This window comes from Agelaius tricolor, unplaced genomic scaffold, assembly GCF_023055355.1.
Source record: "Agelaius tricolor isolate 1412-34295 unplaced genomic scaffold, bAgeTri1.0.p SCAF_8, whole genome shotgun sequence".
In the NCBI taxonomy this organism is placed as follows: Eukaryota; Metazoa; Chordata; class Aves; order Passeriformes; family Icteridae; genus Agelaius; species Agelaius tricolor.
The window spans coordinates 24,217,192-24,239,014 of NW_027269268.1; the positions used below are offsets into that span (position 1 = coordinate 24,217,192).

The following is a 21,823-nucleotide window of genomic DNA, read 5'->3' on the forward strand; positions in this document are numbered from 1 at the left end:
ATTTTTTCAGTCATTCACAGAACATGCCAATGCATATTGCAGATGTATATTTAAACTTTAAGATGAAGTTTTCACAAAGTTTTAGAAAATCAAACTCCAGATCACTCTTTTCTTGACAATCCCTCAAAATCTGGACTTATGGTGCTGAGCCATCACATCAAGCTTCAGATACAGGCAGACATCTTCTGAAATATAAAAATTCCTATTCAATGTCTGCTCATACATTCCTGATATGGAAAAATGCTTCTTCTGGGTAACACTTTTCACAAAGAATGATTGCAGACAAATGACAAAAGGAAAGAGAATGTATTGGAATGGGATATTACACACAAGGCCACCCTAATCAGATAAATAAATCCATCTGGTCAGAACAAAAGTATCCTGTAACTGATAGTGGCCAACAGCAAATGCACAAGGAAGCAACCACCAGGTAAGCATATAGTGATAATATTGTTTTAGCACCCATCAGTACAAAATTGCCTGGCCAGAGGCAGTTTATGATGGTGACACCAGCATAATGAGTCAGGAGAGAAAACTCTCCTGGAAGAAAAGGAATATAGATGAGCATTAGCTGGCCTGTTAGCTGAAGACCTCAGCAATTCCACTGCTTTAATCTAAAGAATACCTTAATTTGGAATGGAGGGAGTATTTTTCAATGAAGAAGAAGGAAAATAAAGTCCTGTCATCATGTTTTACACTAAGGTGATGTTAAAGAAGAAAACAAAATCAACCCCAAAAAATATATACCAAATCAAATTACCAAAATGACTACCTTTTTTTCTTGTAAGAAAAAAACCCTAAAAAATGTAAATCTCAGATATTAATTCATTATGGCTCCTAAACTAAAAACTCTTGAGTTGTTCAACTCATTGAAAATAATATTGATTTCTGTGTTTTAAATCTGAAAAATGTACACCTTTTCTATTGATAGAGATTAAACCACTGCTGTCAGAGGAAAACAATAGTAGTAATTATAATAACAACACATTTATGCATTTAATCCATATAAGCACAAATGTAAAGGATGAAGTTCTGGTAAATGTGTATCTTCTCATACATATAGAAAGTTTACTTATGAACAACTTCATAATAAAATGAAATATATATGAAATATATTAAACAAAGGCAGGATTTTATAGGATGAAATAGGACCAGGAAAATGGAAAACCTCTTGGAAGTTCTATACAAAATTTAGAAAATTGAATTAGAATTTTTATTAAATCAAAAAAATTAGAAGGTTTTTTATAATAAAAACTACATTTCAGTCATTTTGATTTCCACAGACACTCACCCCTGCAAACTGTAACATATTTTTTAACATGGATTTCAAGTTCTACACCCAGTTTCTTTGGCTTCTTCAAGCTGATTCTACTCACTTTCTTGGGCTGCTTACACCAAAATATGTAGCTTGTTTCAACTATTACACAACTCCCATCTAACTGTTTGTTGTCTACTAAGAAGTTCACCTCAGTTTATACATGTTCTATCACTTTTTGCCAACTTCACTGGACATCACCATTTGCATTCATTTTCTCATTCCCCATCTTTCAGGGAGAGAGAGATTTTCTCTAGGTCCCCTGTTACTCATCTGGCAGACAAAAGACCAGATATTCTCCACAAGCTGTATCAGCAGTGAGATATAAACTAAAATTCTGCCAAAAATTCAGTCACTACAAATCAGTTTGTCTATCCTTAATCTCACTTTTGATCTAAATCTGGGATGGATGAGCAAAACAATTTATGAACAAAAGACCTGATATTAAAGACAATTTTTAATAGTAGACTATATTCAGTTTCTACTTTGGATACTTTCAACAGCTTTTAATGTTCAGGAGCATACAAAGCTGCAGCTGTTGTGAAAGCTGCTGATTAGCAAGCATAAACTACTGACAACAGACTCTCTTTTCTTAACCTTCACAAATGTCTCTGACACAACTTTGCCCTTATGTTCTTCGTGAATGAAATATAATTGAATTTCATGTAGCAAATGTAGTTCTAGGTAAACAATAATAGGGTTAAAAGGTGATGTTGAAAAAAGCCAGGAATGAAACAAACACTCCCACCTTCAGGACAAATTCAGCTCTAAAAGACACATCACACTGACTTTAAAAGACACCTCACACTTAGGTTTTATTATCAGCTATATTCATCAACAACCACTGATAACACTTTTCTTTAAAACGTCTTTAAAACCTTAAGATACAAATAATAAACCATGATGACTGACTACTTTCAAACAAAGATATTTCTGTTTGGAGCATTCACAAGAGGTTTATAATACCAATAAACATAAGGGAGGATTATACACTACATTTTCTAAATCCTCACAGGAATTTTAATGAGGAATAAAGCCAATTATGAATTATTATAAGATGAATTGTGAATGTTTAGCACATCACTAGCACAAGGTTCACCCAGTACTGGAAATTAGCAATGACAAAAAAAAGAATGCCATAAAGTTGAAAATAATTTTTTTCATTAAAACAGTTGCACACTTAAGTATTCATGAATGGTGCTATATGACAAAACTACATGGTAATTTTTGAACTCTGAATAAATCCGTTTAAATTATGCACCCTGTGGTGATAGCAAATTCAGATACAGAGACTGATAAAGAATGAACTATAATTTTATAAAAAAAATTTAAAAATACAATGCTAGCAAATTTGCAGCCTGTAAAGAACAGACTGGGGCTGACATCAGAGGACTTCCTAGAGAAGTGAAAAAGCTGTATCTATTCAGCTTTGTGAAGGGAACACTTAGCAGACTATACCCATGAATTTAAGCCTGAACTGGTTTCTACTATGAAATGATGAGCAATATGGTCAATACAACAGTAGTGAACACCATTTACTCTAGCCAGGCTTTGACTCACTCAGAGCATTGCTGAACCCCACTTAGGCAGGTGTGGAGAGCATGAGTGAACTGCAAGTTACCCTGCCTTCAGGCTCAAAGGATCAGCATTTCACAGACTAAAGGTCGGCTTACTACAAGTGGTTTCAATAATGTTTCATGTTTTCATTAGTGATTTGGCTGATAGGACAAAATGAACCCTCAGAAATCTTGCAGCTGTCACCAAATTCAGGAAACAGGAAGCAGAATTTATAAAGTTCCCTATGCAGGACAATGCAAGATTGTCCTACAGAGGGAACTTTATAAACAGAAGGAATGGGCTGAAAAGCTGTGAAATTCTACCAAGACAAATGAAAAATCTTACACTTGGGACAGAGTAAGTCCATGTCAAAACACAGGGATTCAGCTGGCTAGAAATCAGCTTTGCACACAAGGATTCAGGTAGACCACAAATAGAACGTGAATAAAGGAGTTTGGACAAATGCCTGAAATTCTCCTCTGACATGTTCCGTACTTGAATAATCCCAGTTCTGAAGTAGTCTGTGAAAAATCTGAATTATTAATGCTAGTGGTTAGGGTTGCAAAAGGCAAAGGTGATCCAGTCTGTGATGCCCAGATGGATTTCTGAAAAGCTCTTAACAGTATCCCTCAAGTCTTCATCAAGAGCTTTGAAGAGACAGCCACATGTTTTACAAACTCTGCCAGCATGACTTCACATCCCAGTGTGAGTCCAGGGAGCAGTAATAGTGACAACACGTACTAGAGGCATGGGAAGGGAGCCAAAGGAAGGTTAAACTGTCCAAGTGATCAACAGGCCCAGCTTCCCAGCATGATACTGTTCTTTATTTAGATACCATTTCATTTGCACAGAGTACAGCTTCAGTTTACTCCAGTTTCATCTAAGACTACCCAGAACCTCTGCACATGCATCCCTTATCTAGAACATGAGGAATTTGCAATCATGTCCAGCTAAACAATTAATCTAAACTGAATAAACTATTAGTCTGATGTATTGTGCTAGTTAGGAGCTTTGACTCAAAAGTAACAGCAATTTTTCCAACATAAAACACTATTTTTTTTTACCATTAGTTTTCTCTTTTTTCTTATTTTAATTATCTGTCTTGTTCACTAAACACTGTTCAGCACCAGTAGTAAGAGACACAGAAGTTTTAACAGACAAAAGCTATTTTTTCACTTTACTTATGAGTCATTCTCCATTCTCTTAATCAAATGAGACAGAACACCAAGGCATGTGAGCAAAGATAATTAAAATTTCATAATGCAGTAACAAAAAGTCAAATTGAGACAAACTTCTTTTAATACCTTAATTTAAAGACTTTAAATATAAATTATAATAAAAAGAAGATATCAGTAAAAATCCCACCATCTAGCACTAGTGAAAGCCCAGCTTACATGGATTTAAATCTTCAGAGTATACAAATCTCCAAATTGATCTAAATAACTGGAGACCCAAGAGCTGCCACAGCCTCTCATCTTTCCACAAGCATTGTTAACTATTTCTGCTGGGGACTCCCCAGTTATTTGGTGCTGGCCAAGAGAACTGACCAAAAATCATGCCTTTCAGATTCAGGTTCTGTCAATCATAGCCTCTTCTACATCTTTTTGTTTAGCAAATTTCTTTCACTCTATCCATCACTGTAACAAACTGCCTCCCCGTGTAATTTGTCTCCTCAGCAACTCCTGCCACCAGTGCTATCATCATTTACCTACTTTCTAGCTGCTGTCAAAGAAACTAATTTAAATTAATGATGTCTCAGTGACTAACACATGACCTCAGAAAAACTCACTAGTCAAATGCTCAAAGTGGGTCCACTGTGGAGTATAAAGAAATCCAAAATGTCTTGTTTAGTTAGAATAATTCACATTTCCTGCTGGAGATTGCTGTGGATTAGATCATGCAAACTATGTGTCGCACTCAGCTCTTTTATCTAAAGTAGTTGATTTAAAGCTAACTCAGCTATTTTTCATTAACTTGTAGCATAAATATTCAGTGCTTGACCTATACATTATCCAAAACGCAATGAGTTTTTGCCATTCCTTTTTTTCAATGGGATCTATTAAAGCATAGGGAAGCAAAGGACATAATACCTCAAACATTATCAAACGCCTTCTCTCTGCTAGTCAAAAAAAATTTCTTCATATACAAAAATTCCATCATTTTAGAAATTTGAAAGTACCTTAAGGTAAATGTGATCAGAGAATGTTTCCTTATTCTGCTTTTCAGATTAACAATTGAATGGTTAAAATGAATCTCAAAACATCTGCAAACCTAAACCACCCTTTTGCAATGAAGTCATAATGATGAACAAGTTAAAAAAACCAAAAATACAGGCATGGAACAAGCTTTTTCTATAAGCCATACTTTTACTTTATATTGTAAAAGTATATAGATGGCAATAACATAAGAAAAATGGAATTTGGGTAAGAACAGCCAGTAATGTGCATTAGTAATAACACATAATTAAAAAGACATCTAGTCCATTACTCCTTATAATGTTTTCTGGTTTTCTCTTGAAATGAAATTTCACAGAAAATGAAGTTGGGTGTTAAACACAGCTTTCTTATCCAGAGAACATGGAAGTGTTAATTCACTGAAGTAAGAGTGATAATTGGTTTTGACCTTGTTTGTTGTAGAATATGTTGCTGAATTTGTCTAAACAAAAACAGGAGTTTATGCAAAAATCAATTTCTGTATGCTTATTGTATTTGCACATGACTAGTTCAAGTAAAATCATTTTATCTAAATGCTAGGAGTTAGCATAAATATTTTCAAGTAATTTTACTAGTATAGATCCAAATTTAATGCTCCTGTTATTGCAAATACAGATGATGAACACCAATACTGCACATTTGCTGTTGCCTAAAATGAAACACTTAAAATGCTTCAATCTATGAAGTATTTCTGGAACTAATCAATAATGAAATGGGAATTTTAAGAGGATAGTTGACAGCCCTGGTAATTCACAGTTTTATGCATGAAGCTCTCAGTTTATAAATGTAATAATTTGCCAATTTTATTTATTGTGTACCTTCATTTCACTTTCAAATTTCAAGGCTTTTTTCCCAGAATGGTAATAGAACTTCTAAACATTTTAGATCTCTGAACCTGTCCTGAGTTTTATGATAACCAAATTTTGTAAAAACCATCTTCTCATCCAGTTCTGTCAGGAGAACGAGAAGCCAGTATTCTAAAATAGTAATTCAGGATTAAATTAGCTGAACTGTGAATATGGTTAGAAAGCCTAAAGCATAGCAGAATTACTATATTTCCACATAAAAAGAAGGGGTCCATGCAACTGTTATTCAATACTTCCCTGAAATCATCAGACTAGAGTTATGAAGCAGCTCCTTACAGAAATCTTTAACATAGAAACAAGAATAAATGAAAGCCGTTTTAGCATGAAAGAGGTTCTGAAAAATCCATCAGCTGGCTGAAGTGCCTATTTACATTTAGAGGGGAAAAAGAAAGCAAGCAGAACTCAAGGTAGGCTCTGTTACCTGACTGTACAGAGCCTCCTAATTTTTGTTATTTGCTGAGGACAGTTTTACTCCTCATAAAACCAGATGCTTGTGCAAAGGACCAAGACTTCTTCTGGAGCTCAGTGAAATATTCTGAGAACAAGGACTGTGGATATTCTGCTCTCAGCTTTGCATATCCTGTAATGTTTCCCCAAGATCAAAGCAGGTAATGGGCTCTGCATCTAAGGAGATCAGCATAAAGGTTAAAGCACCACCTAAAGACAGATGGGATTAATCTGTCACTCTTAGCACTTCAGTCCTGTATCCTGTACTACTCACAGTATTTTCTACCCTTTCTCAGACACCAGCTTTTGAAATCTGTTGGCAGGTCTCTTGTGAAGAAAAGTCACCACTGGAGTTGCACCTGGACCTCCACTGAAACTCACATTGTTCAACATCATCCAGGAGAAGTGGAAAGAAAATAAAGTGATAAATTTTTCTGGGACCCAATGTCTTGAGAACAACTTATTGAGTAGTTTAGGTAGCAAACATAAAAGCTGATTTGCTTTAAGACCTTATCTATGATACTGGCATGCCAAATTCAATATACTTGATTCATTATGGAAAGTATCGCATGAAGGAAATTTAAAAAGTGTGAAACCTTGTTTACAGAATGATAGGCTCTGGACTAGTTAGCACTGCTCAGGTATTGAGCACACAGGCATTAGAATACACTTTGCAGTTTTATAAAAACATCTACTCATTCCTGGCAATATGACAATAAAAGGAATTATTAGGTAAAGACCAGTACTCAGAAAAAAAAAATCCTATGGCTCTGTTGCCTGACCAACTTGACTGTTTGCTTCATGTCCCTGCCTCTGTAATAAACTTCCAGTAAAACTTGAAAAAGAACAGAGAAACACAACAAGAATGACCGAAGATGTGGGAGGTTTTCCATACAAGCAACTATTAAATGACTGAGGAATTTCAGAATGGAAAAGAGATGGCTACAAAGATATGTCAGGAACATAAAGAAAAAAAAAAAAACCCACAACAAAACTGTTTCAGAAAAAAAACATGGAACAATTGTTCATGGTTTCTTATCATACACAACTTAATAAACTAAATAGGAGGTGTGCATAATGAAGAAAAAATAAGAACACTCGTATCTAGGACACACTTCATTGTGTCTCTGAGACAGAATATTGTAGATCTTAATTCCACATTGGTCCAAAAAGTAAACAAACCTATGAGTGAGGCATCCATCAAGAACTATTAAAGAGAGGCAGCCTCTGAGAAAAAAAATTCCCTAAAAAAGAGAAAATATTTTAGAAGAAACTTTAAATGCCTTTGCTTCTTTAGCAATCTTCCATAAGCACTCTTACAATGAAGATACTGCAGTAGATATACATTTTTTCTAACCCAGAAAAGTTACCATGTATATGTTGTTACTTAAAGTAGACATTAACTCAACCATTCATGAGCAGGAACACAACATTAATCTTTGTTTAGCATCAAATATTTCTTAAATGGACTAGTCAGGAAGTTTTAAAACATTAATAAAATTCCCTCCAAGAAATATATCTCTACCACATGTCTTAGTTAGGAACAATTATAATCATAATGCAAAACAAATTTTTAAAAAATTACCTTTTTTCCAAATATTTATTTGTGACAGAGTGGCAAACAGATTACTTGTTGGATCCTTACCAATCTTACACAATCAGGTTTCCAATTCTTGTACTAAATAACTATATGAAGAAGGCTTATGTGGTTTTACTCTCCTTTAGGTTTTCACTATTTTGCATCTCTTTTTAAGACCTCTTTTGACACAATATGGCACTATGGAAACCTCTGCTTCATAGCCTTTGTAGGACACCTTCTTTTTTACTACAATCAAAATTGCATTTCCATATAAATCACTTGCTAACCTACTTAAGATAAGATTTGGCACTCTGTGAGCATGATGATCAGCTTGAGAATCTACTGACAATTTAATTCTGTATATAATATAGGCACAGGGATATTTTGTTAAACTGTTTCCTCATTTCCTTTGCTAGAAAATGTTCAGGTTTTCTTGTTGGGGGTTGGGGAGAAGACTAGGCTTTTTTAAAATCCAACAGCATCCATGATACATTTGGAAAATTGCAAAGATGTTTTGGGCTGCAGATAGTATGAGAGAACAATTTAGATTAGAAAAGATATATAAAATCATCATTTCCAATTTTAATCCAGCATTGAGGAGTCCAGACTAAACCATGTCCCTAATTGTCACAGCTATACATCTCAGGTAATATTCATCACACTAAATAAGGGCTGCAGTCACCACAGGCAGTGGAGTCAGACAATTTCATCTATTTCATAGACAATTTTATCAAATATATGCAACTCATACGTGCATAAATATTCCTACTGAATTCAGTTCACATGTAATTTTTAATGAAGACATAAACAATACTATATGCAATTATGGGATGTTTATTTCTGAAGATTTGGAAAGCCAAGAGTGATGAGAAGCAATTAGTCTCACAGTTTACAATATCACAGACCACTAAAATAGCTTTAACTGGAGCAGTTGATATTCTTTCAGCCCTACCCATACAGTTGTCAATATTTATATCAAGTTTTAGCAGCTTAAATTCACACTCCTTAACTCTAGACACATACAAATATTCTTAGGAGTGACAGTATATTAGAAGCTACTTACAAACACTTAGAGATCTGTGCTATACTAACCAGGCATCTGCTTGATGACAAGAGATTACAATTTATTGAAATAAAATTTAAAAAAAAATCAAACAAAATGAGAAAAGAGCTTTTCATGTATAGCTCCAAACAAACCAACTAGTCCTATAACTACGGGATTGAATTGATCCTAACTTCCTGAGTTAAAATAACAACATGTAAATTCCTTCATTCAATATATAACTTCAGAAAACAAAGCTAAGTATTATTCAGAAAAAACAATTTATCATGATGGAATACTTTTATCCAAGCAATTTGTGCATGTACTAAAACCATCAGCATTTTCTACTATATGTACTAGCAACTTTTACAAAGTAGACCAATAAAATTAAGAGATGTGTTAAAGAACAATATTGTTATTAAAAAACCAAACCTTACTAAATTTTTTGAAGTGAATGTATTTTCAAATGCTTTTGGGATTCCAAGATCAATCAATTTTTATTTAAAATGTAATAACTTGATAACTTTAATATTGAAAATTATTTTATCCAAATTTTCTTTGACATATTCAATAAAGTATTTTCTTCACTGTATACCTCAGTTAGCCAAAAATACATATGTACTAGGATAGTCATAAACTGCAAAAGCATACAACATAAAAAACCCTCACACTATGGGATCACTATATTAAAGAGAAAAAAATATATCAAACTCAAAATCTATGGAGAAATGATTCAATAAAATATTTAATTGTCGTATTATTTGAGAAATTAAGTTAGGAATTAAATTTCCTGAAATAAGAAAACTTTACTGGAACCTAATCCACCATGAAAAATGAAGGGAACTAGAAGGGTTTCTTCTCCAAAATATTTCTTTGCAATGCAGATATTTTTGAGGCAATTTCTCCTTACTGTATGTAATGGATATTTGAGGGCATTCAATGAAAAAAACTTCACAGAGAAATGTAATGCACATTTCTTTAAAGTCTAGTGATGAAAGCTCAAAAGTTTTGCAAAATTGGAATTATTATTTTTCTATTAACTCTATTTGCAGAATTTTCAGAGTACTTTCATAAAATCAGGTACAAAACTATGCCTGCAGATTTTCTTTTCTAGTGGAAATGTCAGATATTCTTAAGAAATTCAGATGTCTAAGGAATTACTAAAAACCTTCCACATTCTTCTAATGATTTTTGAAAATTTTTATTTACCCAAATGTGAGAACAAGCAAAGAAAGCAGAGTAGATATTCTAAAAACCCAAACCAGACCTCTCTAAAAAAACCCCAAATCACCACCAACAAAACCAAAACAAAAACCTAAAAAAAACACCCCAAACAATAAAAACACCCCAAACCAAAAGAAAAAAAAACCCAAACCCAAAAAAGTTCTAAATCAAATTACTAAGCAACACTGTTCTAAAATGAACATTAGTGCTTGATATTTAAAAAGCACTAGTAGGCAAAAATAGCAAAACAATGAATAGATTAATCAAATGGCTTTCTTACTAAATAATACTTTATGAGCTATTAATATTCATGATAGTTCCAGATGAGTAATTCTGCCTTGAAGTAGAGACACTTAATGTTCTTGCTTGTGGATTAGTTGGTGATTGTCTCCTTTAATGCCCAGTCATTACTTCTTATGTTCTGATAGCATCTTTCTTCTCTCCACCCCACCCCCATTAATAAGAGCGAGCTTCCTTAAAATAGTCAATAAAAGAAACTAATTATAAATTATTATTTTAAATTTTCCTTGAAATTTCGTTAGAACATCTACATAAAGGCTTTTGTGGATGTTGGAACATCAGTTATAGCCTAAATCCACAGGTAAACTGCTCTGCAGATATGAAAATATTCCCATAATTCACAACATAACAAAAATATTATCAACAATACTGTAACTCACCACAGATAACTGATTCCTGGGCAATAAGCAACAGATCAATTACTGAGTACTTTGCTAACCATAGCCAAATATGTGTAATTGTTTGGTGTTTACTCTTGCCCCACCATTCTGTGTCATTCTCCAGAATAGGCTCACTGAAAGATGTGCAAGACATCAGCCTCTGGTATGTCGAGCCAGTGACAAGTGCCATGCAAGTCAATCTCCACCAATCCCCTCGTCTGAAACAAAGCTGCTATAACTGAGGTGTTCTGTTCCAGTCATCCTCTGCAATCCTGTATTTCATACTGCTATCTCTAGTAACTTACATCACCAAAGCAGGTTCCAGGTAAATGCACTGATAGGATTAGAGATCAGCAGAGCTCAAGGTTCATAAACAACATCTCTTCGTTTCCCCACTATGATGCCCAAAGAGCCTGTGAAATATTTTTTCACAGGCTCTTTGGTCATCATACTGGGGAAGAAAAAAATAGTTTTATTTACTTATGCAAACCTATGCTGGCCATAAATATGTTACTTGATTCCCCCAAAACATGAATTAAAATCAGTTGGCATCAAAATGAGTTGACTTAGTGGCAGGTGAGAAATTTCAGGCACACTACTTCAATCCATGAAACAATATTTAAAACCTTAGATATTTTCTTGTTTCTAACTATCAGTTTAAAGTTCAGCCCAATAATAAAAGAGGGTGCATTTTCTTCCAGCTGAGAAGAAAACACATATAGCACAGGTAAGAATTTGAGAGCTATATCAGATTGAGCAAAAAAAGATTACCATGAAGTCCAATAGCTCCTGCTCAGTATGATGTTTACTGGTGTTTTCAGAGGCTAGTGGTGAAATATTACACCCCCTGGAACAATATAATACACTCAAGTTGTTGCTGAAAAGGAATTAATGAGAGCAGGAGACAGAATAATACATCTTCCCCCCTCAGAAAATGTTTCCTCTATTATTTGTTAACATGTTTTACTATTGAAGACTCATCACAGCCATAAAGCTCTGACTCAGATTACACACTAAATACAATATTTGAGACCTCATATTGACGTAACTTGAAATATAAATTACATAAGTTTTTTTTTAATTAGCCTTTGTGGACTTTAAGATAACAAGGAGTCCAGTGGGAAGTCTCATTTGCTTCATTGAGTAATTCAGTCTAGGCCTTTTTAAAATTTAGATTTTGTTGTAGGGTTGTTTGGTTTTGAATTCTATTTTGCTTCAGAATTGATGATTCACATTTCAAAAAAACAATTTCTGAACATGCACCTGTAATTATTGCATTTCACAATTTATAGTAGAAGTAGAGCTATTATAATGATAGCAGTGATGTTTTAGAGTATTTTTTCAGAGAATAAAATAACTAGGCATATGTGTTCATAATGATCACTGTATTTATAGGAACTTCTGGCTGCTTCCTTTCCACATGATTCAAGACACAACAAAACATTGACTTTGACAGGCATATTAGTCACTGGCCTCAAAGTTTCTCCTAAAATGTGAGCCCAAAACAAGTTCTGTAATTTTGGACCAGATCAAAAATTTCCATAATATCTGTTATTACTGGAGGTACATAAATCACTTCATACCAATACTTCAGCCACAAGGAGTGCTTGAAGTCCAAATTTGGTATCAGTGACCTGAATGTTATTCCAAAACTGAGGGTACTTTTAAATATACAGTATTAGTATGTACAGCAGCAACATGTGAGATCCCCAATAACTGCTGCACAACAGATTAGATATTGTTAACAATGTTGAGTGATGCCTGAAAGCACAAATAATTCCAGCAAAACTACAAAGCCTGGTTAATAGAAGAATGACAATTAGGTCATATTTTGTTCTGCCCAGATAATTCTCACACTTTATTGAATGTCATGGGGTAGTTTTTACAGCCAAGTCCTCCGTGCCCAAAGCCCTTCTGTGGCCCCTTTTTTTGAGCATTAGACAACATCAAGAATAGTAACAATAGGAATACTTACAATAGGAAAGAATTCTGAGAGACATTGCTTTCTTTTTCCCTTCATTTTATGCAGGATGTCAATTGATACATGCAGCTGTTAGTTCAATTACGTAAAATAAATTTGGGGTTTATATTAATTGTATTCAATCAGTTTAATTCATAAATGTCTAAGTTAGTGTAATTCTTTCTACTGAAACTACAAAGTGTCTGAAACTACAAAGAAACTACAAAGTGTCTACATATACATCTGCTGAGTGATCAAACAGAACAATTTATTACTATTTATTTCCTTGTGCTATGCCTTGAAATTTTACAGCCCACCATGAAGGCCACTTGAAGTATCTGCTTTGAAATTTTATTTATATGGGAGGAAAACAAGTAAGATTATTTATTTTAGAAAAGAACACTAGAAGACAAACAAAAGGAGACAACACTAGAAGACAAACCAAAGGAGACAACATTTACAGTGAACACAAAATTATCATGATACCACAGGAGACATTAACCAAAGAAAGAAAACCTTTGAAAAATAAAGGAAGCACACTGGTTGAGATTTACATTACAGAGCATATAAACTGTATTCCACACCCCTTTTAGCTTTTGTTCAGTTCCTTCATCCTAGGATTTTGCCTGCCCTTTCAGAAAAAGTTAAATATATCCTTCCCTGTCTAAAAAAACTGTTTGCTGATAAAAAATCCTTTAGCTTGGGACTGGATGAGGAAGGAATGCAGAAAAGCAAAACAAAACACTAAGATGGAACTGGATCACTTTTAGGATATAATTTTACATGATGTGGCCAAAGCAGTGGAGGACTGAATCAGATGATTCCTTCAGTCCCAAGCCCCAAAAATCCAGCTAGAGCTAAACTTTCTGCTTTATCTACCTGTGTTAGAGGAAGTAATTTTTCAGGTTCCTCTCTGCACACACTATTGATTTAATTAAACTGTTATGGAATATAGCAGACAAATAATTAGGAGATAGATGCTACAGCACCACAATTTACCCCTCCAAATATGAAAACAAGCTATAGCTAGAAAATAGCCTGTAAAGAAGCCAGTCAGCATCTTCATCTGTCCGCAACATTCTGTGAAGCTTGGCAGAAACGTTCAAGGCTGAGATATATTCCTTGTTTGTTACTGCCTCAGCATCTGACCTTCTGAAAGGGGAAAGGGATTTTTTTTATTCCCCTGTGCATAGTTATTTACATTTGGCTGTCCAGTCTAATGTGTATCCATTTTGTCAGATGAAATGAGACTGTCAAAAGTAAATCACAGAATACAGGCAAGCACGTATATGTATGTATGTATAGATATAGAATTATGTGCATATTAATATCGTCAAAACAGCTTCATTTTTGCCCTTAAGGTTGTTCCTTTTCTACTGCTGGAGTTAAAAATAGAATTGCTGGTATTTGTGAGGAAAATTTCTAATTAAGTATGCCAATGAAAAAAAGTCCTACCTGCAAATGCTAATGAAAGAAGACTGATAATTAATTCCAGAGATAGACATTCCTATTTAAATAAAATGCAATTGCCTAATTCTTTAAAAAGAAACTACTTTAATGGAGCAGTTTGTTCAATACCACAATGGATATGATTTTTAATCCTATCTGTGTTCAAAATCTTACTTAAGTGTGTTTAAATACTATTTGAAATCACAGCTGGAAAAGTGCACACTAGTAATGTGCTTGATTATCACTATCCCCTTTTTAGGCCAAGGTTGAGGACACAAATTTCCCTTATCTCTTTTCTCAAGAGCTTTATCAAAAGTTCTTCTATGCTCAATAGAAAATGCTGATGGACAATTACATTTAGAAAATGAGACCTCTTTAGTGTTGATCAAATTCAAATAAACTTAAAGCATATTTTGTTAACTACTGTACAATTTATATTTTAGCAGTGCTACATACAAACTAGCTTGAAAAGAACCCTTGTGGTATTGCCATGCATAGAATCTGTGGTGCTGTGACTCCTAAAGCCCTGCCCAACCTCTACCACCTTGCCTTAGCATTTCTGTGTTCATACAACTCAGGTTTCTGTTACACAAATAAAACAAACAAACCAACAACTCCTTCGAATTCTGTGTGGAAGCTTTGAATAGGATCAATTCCTCCATCATCACAAAGCTGAATTTTCTTCACTGCCATTTTGAGTGAATAAAAGTCAGTAACACATATTGTAGCAGTTGCACAAACTTTAACAAGAACTTGACATTTCTCAAATCTACCCCTTCACTACAATTAAGGATAGAGGTAATGCCACTGGGAATAGCAGGTATTAAACTGAGATTAAGTTCCATATGTACATTATAATGGTAAAGGAATGGGAAAAAAAACCATGAAAAACACACTGTCAAGTTCAATTGATGGGATCCTGCAAGAGGTCAAAAAATTCTAGAAGAATTTTTTTATTTGAATTAATGGGTAAGTCTTTTAAATGTCTCCAAATAACAAGTAGCACTATCATATTTTAGAAGATAATCCCCTGGAAATACCATTACACAGTTTGAATCTTTCAGTCATTAGATAGTTATGAAAACCATTTGAAAAAACTTGCATGTTTTGCCTTCTATTTGCTCAAGATGTTTGAAAGTGTCCGAGCTGGTGAAAAATTATCTTTTCCATATTGTAAAATGGGATAATTTTAAAGATACAACATATGATCATAATGTAGCATAATAAGAAAAAGAATAAATCATAACAGTACCATAAAATAGAATGTAAACTCAAAAGTATTAAGTACTTAAAGAAAATCCTGGGGGAAGAAAAGCTTTATTTGTATTTGGAAGAAATATTTGCAATCTTTCTATGTGACTTTATTGAAGAAAATTAAAATGTATAATTATTTTGTAGGTGGATGCTTAATTGAAGAGATTTTTTTTGGAATAGTGTGTGAAAGACGTGTTGTGATGCCTCTTGTCTACATTTTCATACATGGATCTGGTTCCATGTCTATATTAATTCTCTTTATGCTGGTAAGTCCAGGCTTGGCATTACTAGTAATATCTCACCAGCTTTGCCATAGGCAAACAACACAAGCCTCTGGAGAGGGGCTGTCACATTTGCTTTACCTTGGGTTGGCATGGCTTGTGTGGAGAGCTTGGTTTCAGCTTTGTGTCATCTTGCTTAGCCATAAGAGCTCCAGTCAAGTGACCAGGTGCCACACTCAATTTGTTTTGGTTTTGCTTAGCTTTTATTTATTTTTACATATATATATATATATAATGCTATACTTTTATAGCATTATACAATTTTTGTTAATGGTGGTGAGATAGGTCAAACTAACTGAATTCAAACTCTCTTAAGATAAAATGAAATCTAACTACGGTTAATCCTCAAATTTACTTCAAGAGTATTTATTTTATCCTCATTACAGAGCCTAACACTTTGTCACATTTCTTTGGCTTTCTGGGCACACACCATACAATGAAGTAGCAGCTGGTTTTAGGTTATATTTTTCAATATGCAATGAATACATCTAAGTTTTGTTAATGACATAGAAGAATGAATCTTACTCTAGAAATCATCTCCTAAGACAGCCTTTTAATTTTAAATAGGGTCTTCTCCACTACTCTATTGCAACAAAGAAACCTAACTGATTCCTAATCTTTTATAATCTAATGTTTTCATTAACATTCATATTAAGGCAATGTTTAACATACCATATGGAAATTATTTTCATTATTCAAAAGTCCATTAAAAATACATAACAAAAAGCTATTCTTATGTCTGGAGTTTTAGAACTATACAAAATAGTCCCTCAGAGACACATCAAAGTCTTATTTCGAAGAACAATGCTATGCTTCCATTAATACAATGTTTGCAAAAATCATGCTAATGCTTTAAACATGTCTTTAACCTTCTTGGCTTGCTGTATATGATAAAGGCTTCTATATCAACTTCTACATCTATGCACTTCACCATGATCTAGAAGTACAACATGTAGCCACATAATCTCAGCTAATGAGTGTTTTTCTACAGATGCTATATAGTTCTGTAAATTTTTGTAAGCCAAACTTGTATCACAACTTTAAAAAAGAAATTAAGGTATTTCCTAGTGTCTTGCTGCTGCAGATTAATTAATTAACCTCACCATCACCATGTCCTAAGAGCCCTCATTTTCTTCCTCCACCTTATTTCTTGGCTCTGCTCACACTTCTTTTGCATGAGTTATGGTCCGACCCTTCACTTAATCAATTCAGGTCACACAACAGGATTGGGGTGGGACATAGAGGGTGAATATTTTTCTGCTGACTTAGTAAGCGACTCAGAGGAGAGACTGTGACTGTTAGGGCACTGCAAGAAAGCCAGTCAGATAACCTCAGGAAGTACGACCAAGTTATTTTTAGGAGCAGCGAGTAATTTGTTCAGCCAAGCTGCATCACAAAATCACACTTTCTGAAAGACTTTCAGAGAAATAAAAATCTAATTCAATGGTAAAAAAACTAAGATACTTTCAGGCAGTCTGTCTTGATTATTCCTTTCATGTTTATTCTTTTTGCTTTCCATGCATCTTTTCTTTTTTTTTCTAATATCAACTCACTACTTTATAGTTTAAAACAAAGCAGTTTTATATACCTTTTTCATTTGACATCACCTGAAGTGGCTGAGTGCTCATCTGCCCAAAGATAAACTACAAGAAGCAACAGTCTGTAATTACTCAAAATAAAGATACATTAATGGACTAGTCAATGTATGACAAGTAATTATAAAAAGAATTTAGGACAAACTTGATCTTCTGTCCTGCCATGTTACTGAGTTTAGAGCAAAAGCTTTTAAACCAAAGTCAGATTTTAAGATTGAACCTTGAATTTGAGGTAGACAAGAGTGAAAAATCATCAGTTCTTATCTGGATATAACAAAATATGTGGATATTACTGTATAAAAGCTATTAACATCTTTCTTCTGTCTGCTAACCCAGTGATTCAGTCAAGTTGTTTGCTTGTACTACACACGTTTGTCCTGAGACCCCTTTGGCATCCAGAGAACAAATACCTTGCAAAACTACACCACAAATCTTTATCTCCTTCTGAGTCCTGTGAAGCCACAAGGCACCTAAGAGAAATTTTACATTTGTTGCTGGGTTTGTCAAAAATGCTATTATCAGCACTCATAAACAAAGGGCGCAGGGATGTATTCCAGTTCCATTGATTATGTCTTGACCACACTACTTGCCACTTGCACACAACACAGACTTATCAATGCATGTTGGCATCAAGAAAGATTATCCATGAATTCTCCATTGCCAAATTCCTTCATAAATCAGGAAGCTACTGGGTGTCATTGATTTCTGCTAAAAAAGTTTCCTGTTGTTTCATGACTATTAAATTCTGCTAATTTAAGTACAGCATCCAAACGTTTCATACTTCAAAAATCAAAAACCACCATTCAGGAAAACAGAAAGAAAGAGAAAGTACGAGTCAAGGAAGAGGCTAGTCTTGGTACTTACGAAATGCTCTGTAGAACTCCTCTAGATCTAGGTGCTTGTCACTGTTATAATCATCATATTTCAGCAAATCGAACACGGAGCAGTCAGACGGCTCCTTGCCAAGCTCATCCCGTTTTATTACCTGACAAGAAAATTATAACCATGAAATTACATTTGAGCTCTTTGAGTTCTCTGGTATAATTAATTGTTTCTAATAATCATTTAATAGATCATTTTAAGGCTGCTGTGGGGCAATGAACTGCAGCTGTGTAAAGTCAGGGATTTTCAGTTACTTTGTAATTATTTATTACACTTTTTAAAGTTAATACCTTTAGGACAGACTCTCTGAAATGACACAAAAGTTTTTTAGAATATACACAGCATATAATGGAGACAGACTGTAGCACTATAAAGATACTGGGAATTTTAAAGCTGATTTTACTTTATATATACAGGAATGGTGATTAGAAAACATTCAAATATACCTACAATATTAATTTTCCAAGTATAAAAGGCATAATGTGTTTTTCCTCTAATTTCTAACCTACAGAAACCAAACAAAGACACTTCCAAAAATAGCTAATATAAACTCTTACTATCCTACTAATTGTGTCAAGTTCTTACAGGCTTTTGGCAAGCCTATTACCTTACCAAAACCTGTTATATAAGTAGCTGACCTGAAAAGGCTCCTGTTTCTCAGTGGGGACACATACAACTTGTAAATACATCCAAATTAATAGCTGTTAGATTTTTAACTCTAATGAACTTATCCCAAAGAAACATTCTTTAATATATGTACTATTTTGTTTTAGGCCTGTGTATGTCATAAACATCTACTGAGATTCCAGCTGAAGAATTTTTAAGATGCTGAGAGGGATTTACAATTGTCATATTATATGGGGCATGTACTAGGAGTGCTACCTCAAAACTGAAAAAGCCAAAACTAATGCAACTTTTCACTGCAATATTGCACAGTTTACAGTTTTATATTAGGCACTGAAAAAAATGTAACTGCAGTTAATTTCTAGGTAAAATAATTACTCCTCCAACCCTTTATCAATCTCCTATGATAACTGCAAAACCACTATTATATTTATATCAACAGAGCATATCTTCTGAAAAACAAGGAATACAGGGGCTTTTGTGTTTCAGTTGTTCTGCAAAGGAATTTGTCAAGTTACTATTCAGGTAAAAACAAAACATCTCAAAGAATAATAGGGAATAACAGGAGCATTAGAGGAAAAGACACAAACATTTTATGCTACCAGAAGTCATCTCCTACATAATAATATAAAAGCATTATAAAGGATAATCACCTTTTCAGTACATTAGAGAGTATGAAAACCATTTACAAAGATAAGAAAAACCACTACAAAACCAGCTTTTGCTATTATCAATTAAAAATACATACTGTGCTACCTGAATATTAGTGCTAACTACTTCCCATCCTTTAAAAGCCTTTTTATTGAGTTCACATTAAAGTGAATTAAGAAAACATGAAATTGTGTAGATCTTGCAGCTGGTACATAAAGGACAAAAGTGTAGTCTGGGAAAAATTAGTAAATCTAAACCCATTACAGTTATACAACACAAACTAAATATGTAATGGTGTGTATTGGAAACTTTAGCAATCACTGAAATTTCAAGGCCATGAATATTCAGTATGAAAAGCATTGTTCCTCTCATTGTTTCATTGTTTTATGCGCTTGCTTTCACTATCTTCAACTGTACAAATAAAGATGAAACTTTACACCTAAGGTTGAGGAAAACATTTTTTAAATCCCCAAAACACCACATTTTAAATTTAAAATTCATGTTCTCAGCTTCTATTCTTCAAAATAAAATCTGTTATCTGTTCAAATTGACCAAGTGTAAATGAAAAGCAACATATTTTTTTAAGAATAATTTAAAAATATTGGATTGAATGATTCTACTATTTCAAATAATGATACTACAGACAGGTACATGTTATCATCCTGGCAATTACTCAATTTTTGTCTACAATAAACCTACCATTTTTATTACAGATAAAATATTCAATGGTTTTTTTTTGTACAGACATTTTTATGCTGGTGATATACTTCGGAATTCCTTGGAAAATATGCTCACTGTTGATAAACCCTCCAACCTGTGAGTCTGTGAGGATAGATTTCAGAAGATACAGAAGGGATTTAATATGATAATTAATCTTAATTATCTGTGTCTGTGATTTCCTGCTATAAGAGCTGTTCCAACCTGAATTCTCTTGTGCAGAATCGAGCCATCTCCCAATTTTCCAATGAGATTGGTGGATCAGATCAACTCTGTGATCAGAAGAAAAATTAACCTTTCACAGAAGGTTAATTTTGGGTTGTTGCTTGGCTTTTCCTTTTGAAGGGGAGGGAGACTAATATTCTATCATGAGATATGGCTCAGAACCAGGTACAACTCAGGGTGTGGGGGTTTGGATCTGTTCTGTAGCAACTTGAACTGCAGATCAACTGAGATATGACGTTACAAGCCATATGACACTCCAGCAAAGCCAATATGCCTGCCTGACAAATTAAGGTTGCACACTTCCTTACAGAAGTTTTTTGCAAGACATTACTTAAAAGTGTAGGACAAATAGAATAAAATTCCATGTATATGATACACCACCATGTAATCACACTTGTGGTTCACAGATGATCCAACAACACACCTTAAATTTTAAATTCAATTGATCTATTAATTTCTGTCCATGGAGAAGAGCAAAATACAAGGAAACTGTTTCTTAAGTCAATTCTTTAAAACCAGGCTGTCTACTCCTTGGTTAAACTAAACGATGATTTCTTAGTGAGGCAGAAGAAAAACGGGCAAATTTTTTAGCAAGTCACAACCTAGAAATAAAGTGTAAAGGCTAAAGCCTGATTAAGATTGCTTGCACAATTTTATCATTATGCCATACAGGTCAAACATGGACTATTTTATTTCCAACTTTTAAGATGAAAACTCATATCAGAGAAGATTCATAAATACTTATGCCCACAATTTTTTGTTTGAATTTGCATTAAGTCAATGAAGCATTTACTTGCAATATTATAAACTGGTAAAAGGCAGAATATACAGCAAAACTGTTGATGGTTCATGATGAAACCCTATAAATACTGAAAAATTAGAAACTTACCTAGATTTTCAAACTAAAGATGTCTTTTCCAAAAAATGAAATTTATCCATTAGAATTTAATACTCTTTGAAATATGGAGGAAGGATTTGCATTTTCTGGAAAAGATTAAATGTCTAAAAGATATAGCACACAATTATCCATTTCCTATGAAACACCATACGGTCACCTCAGTTCAGAGCCCCTCAGAAATTTAGTCAATACAACTCCAAATTTTAGAAGATTTGGAAAGTTAATCTGGTTAAAAATTACAAACTGCACATCAGAATAGATTGATTCATTCCTTTTAATCTGATTTCTGACAGTCAAAATGAAAAATATGCGGATCTCAGGAAACTAGACAACAAATAACACAACACATTCTTCATTAGCCCAC

The 21,823-nt window shown here is 33.8% G+C and overlaps 1 protein-coding gene across 4 annotated transcripts in view; it reads right to left on the bottom strand.

Moving 5' to 3' along the window:
* FSTL5 (follistatin like 5) overlaps positions 1-21,823 on the bottom strand; it is a 272,587-nt gene that overhangs the window by 97,154 nt on the left and 153,610 nt on the right. For all 4 annotated transcript variants that reach the window (XM_071431980.1, XM_071431982.1, XM_071431978.1 and 1 more), the window contains exon 6: positions 18,327-18,447. In XM_071431980.1, coding sequence (XP_071288081.1) covers positions 18,327-18,447 — 121 coding nt within the window. The remainder of the gene's footprint in view (positions 1-18,326; positions 18,448-21,823) is intronic.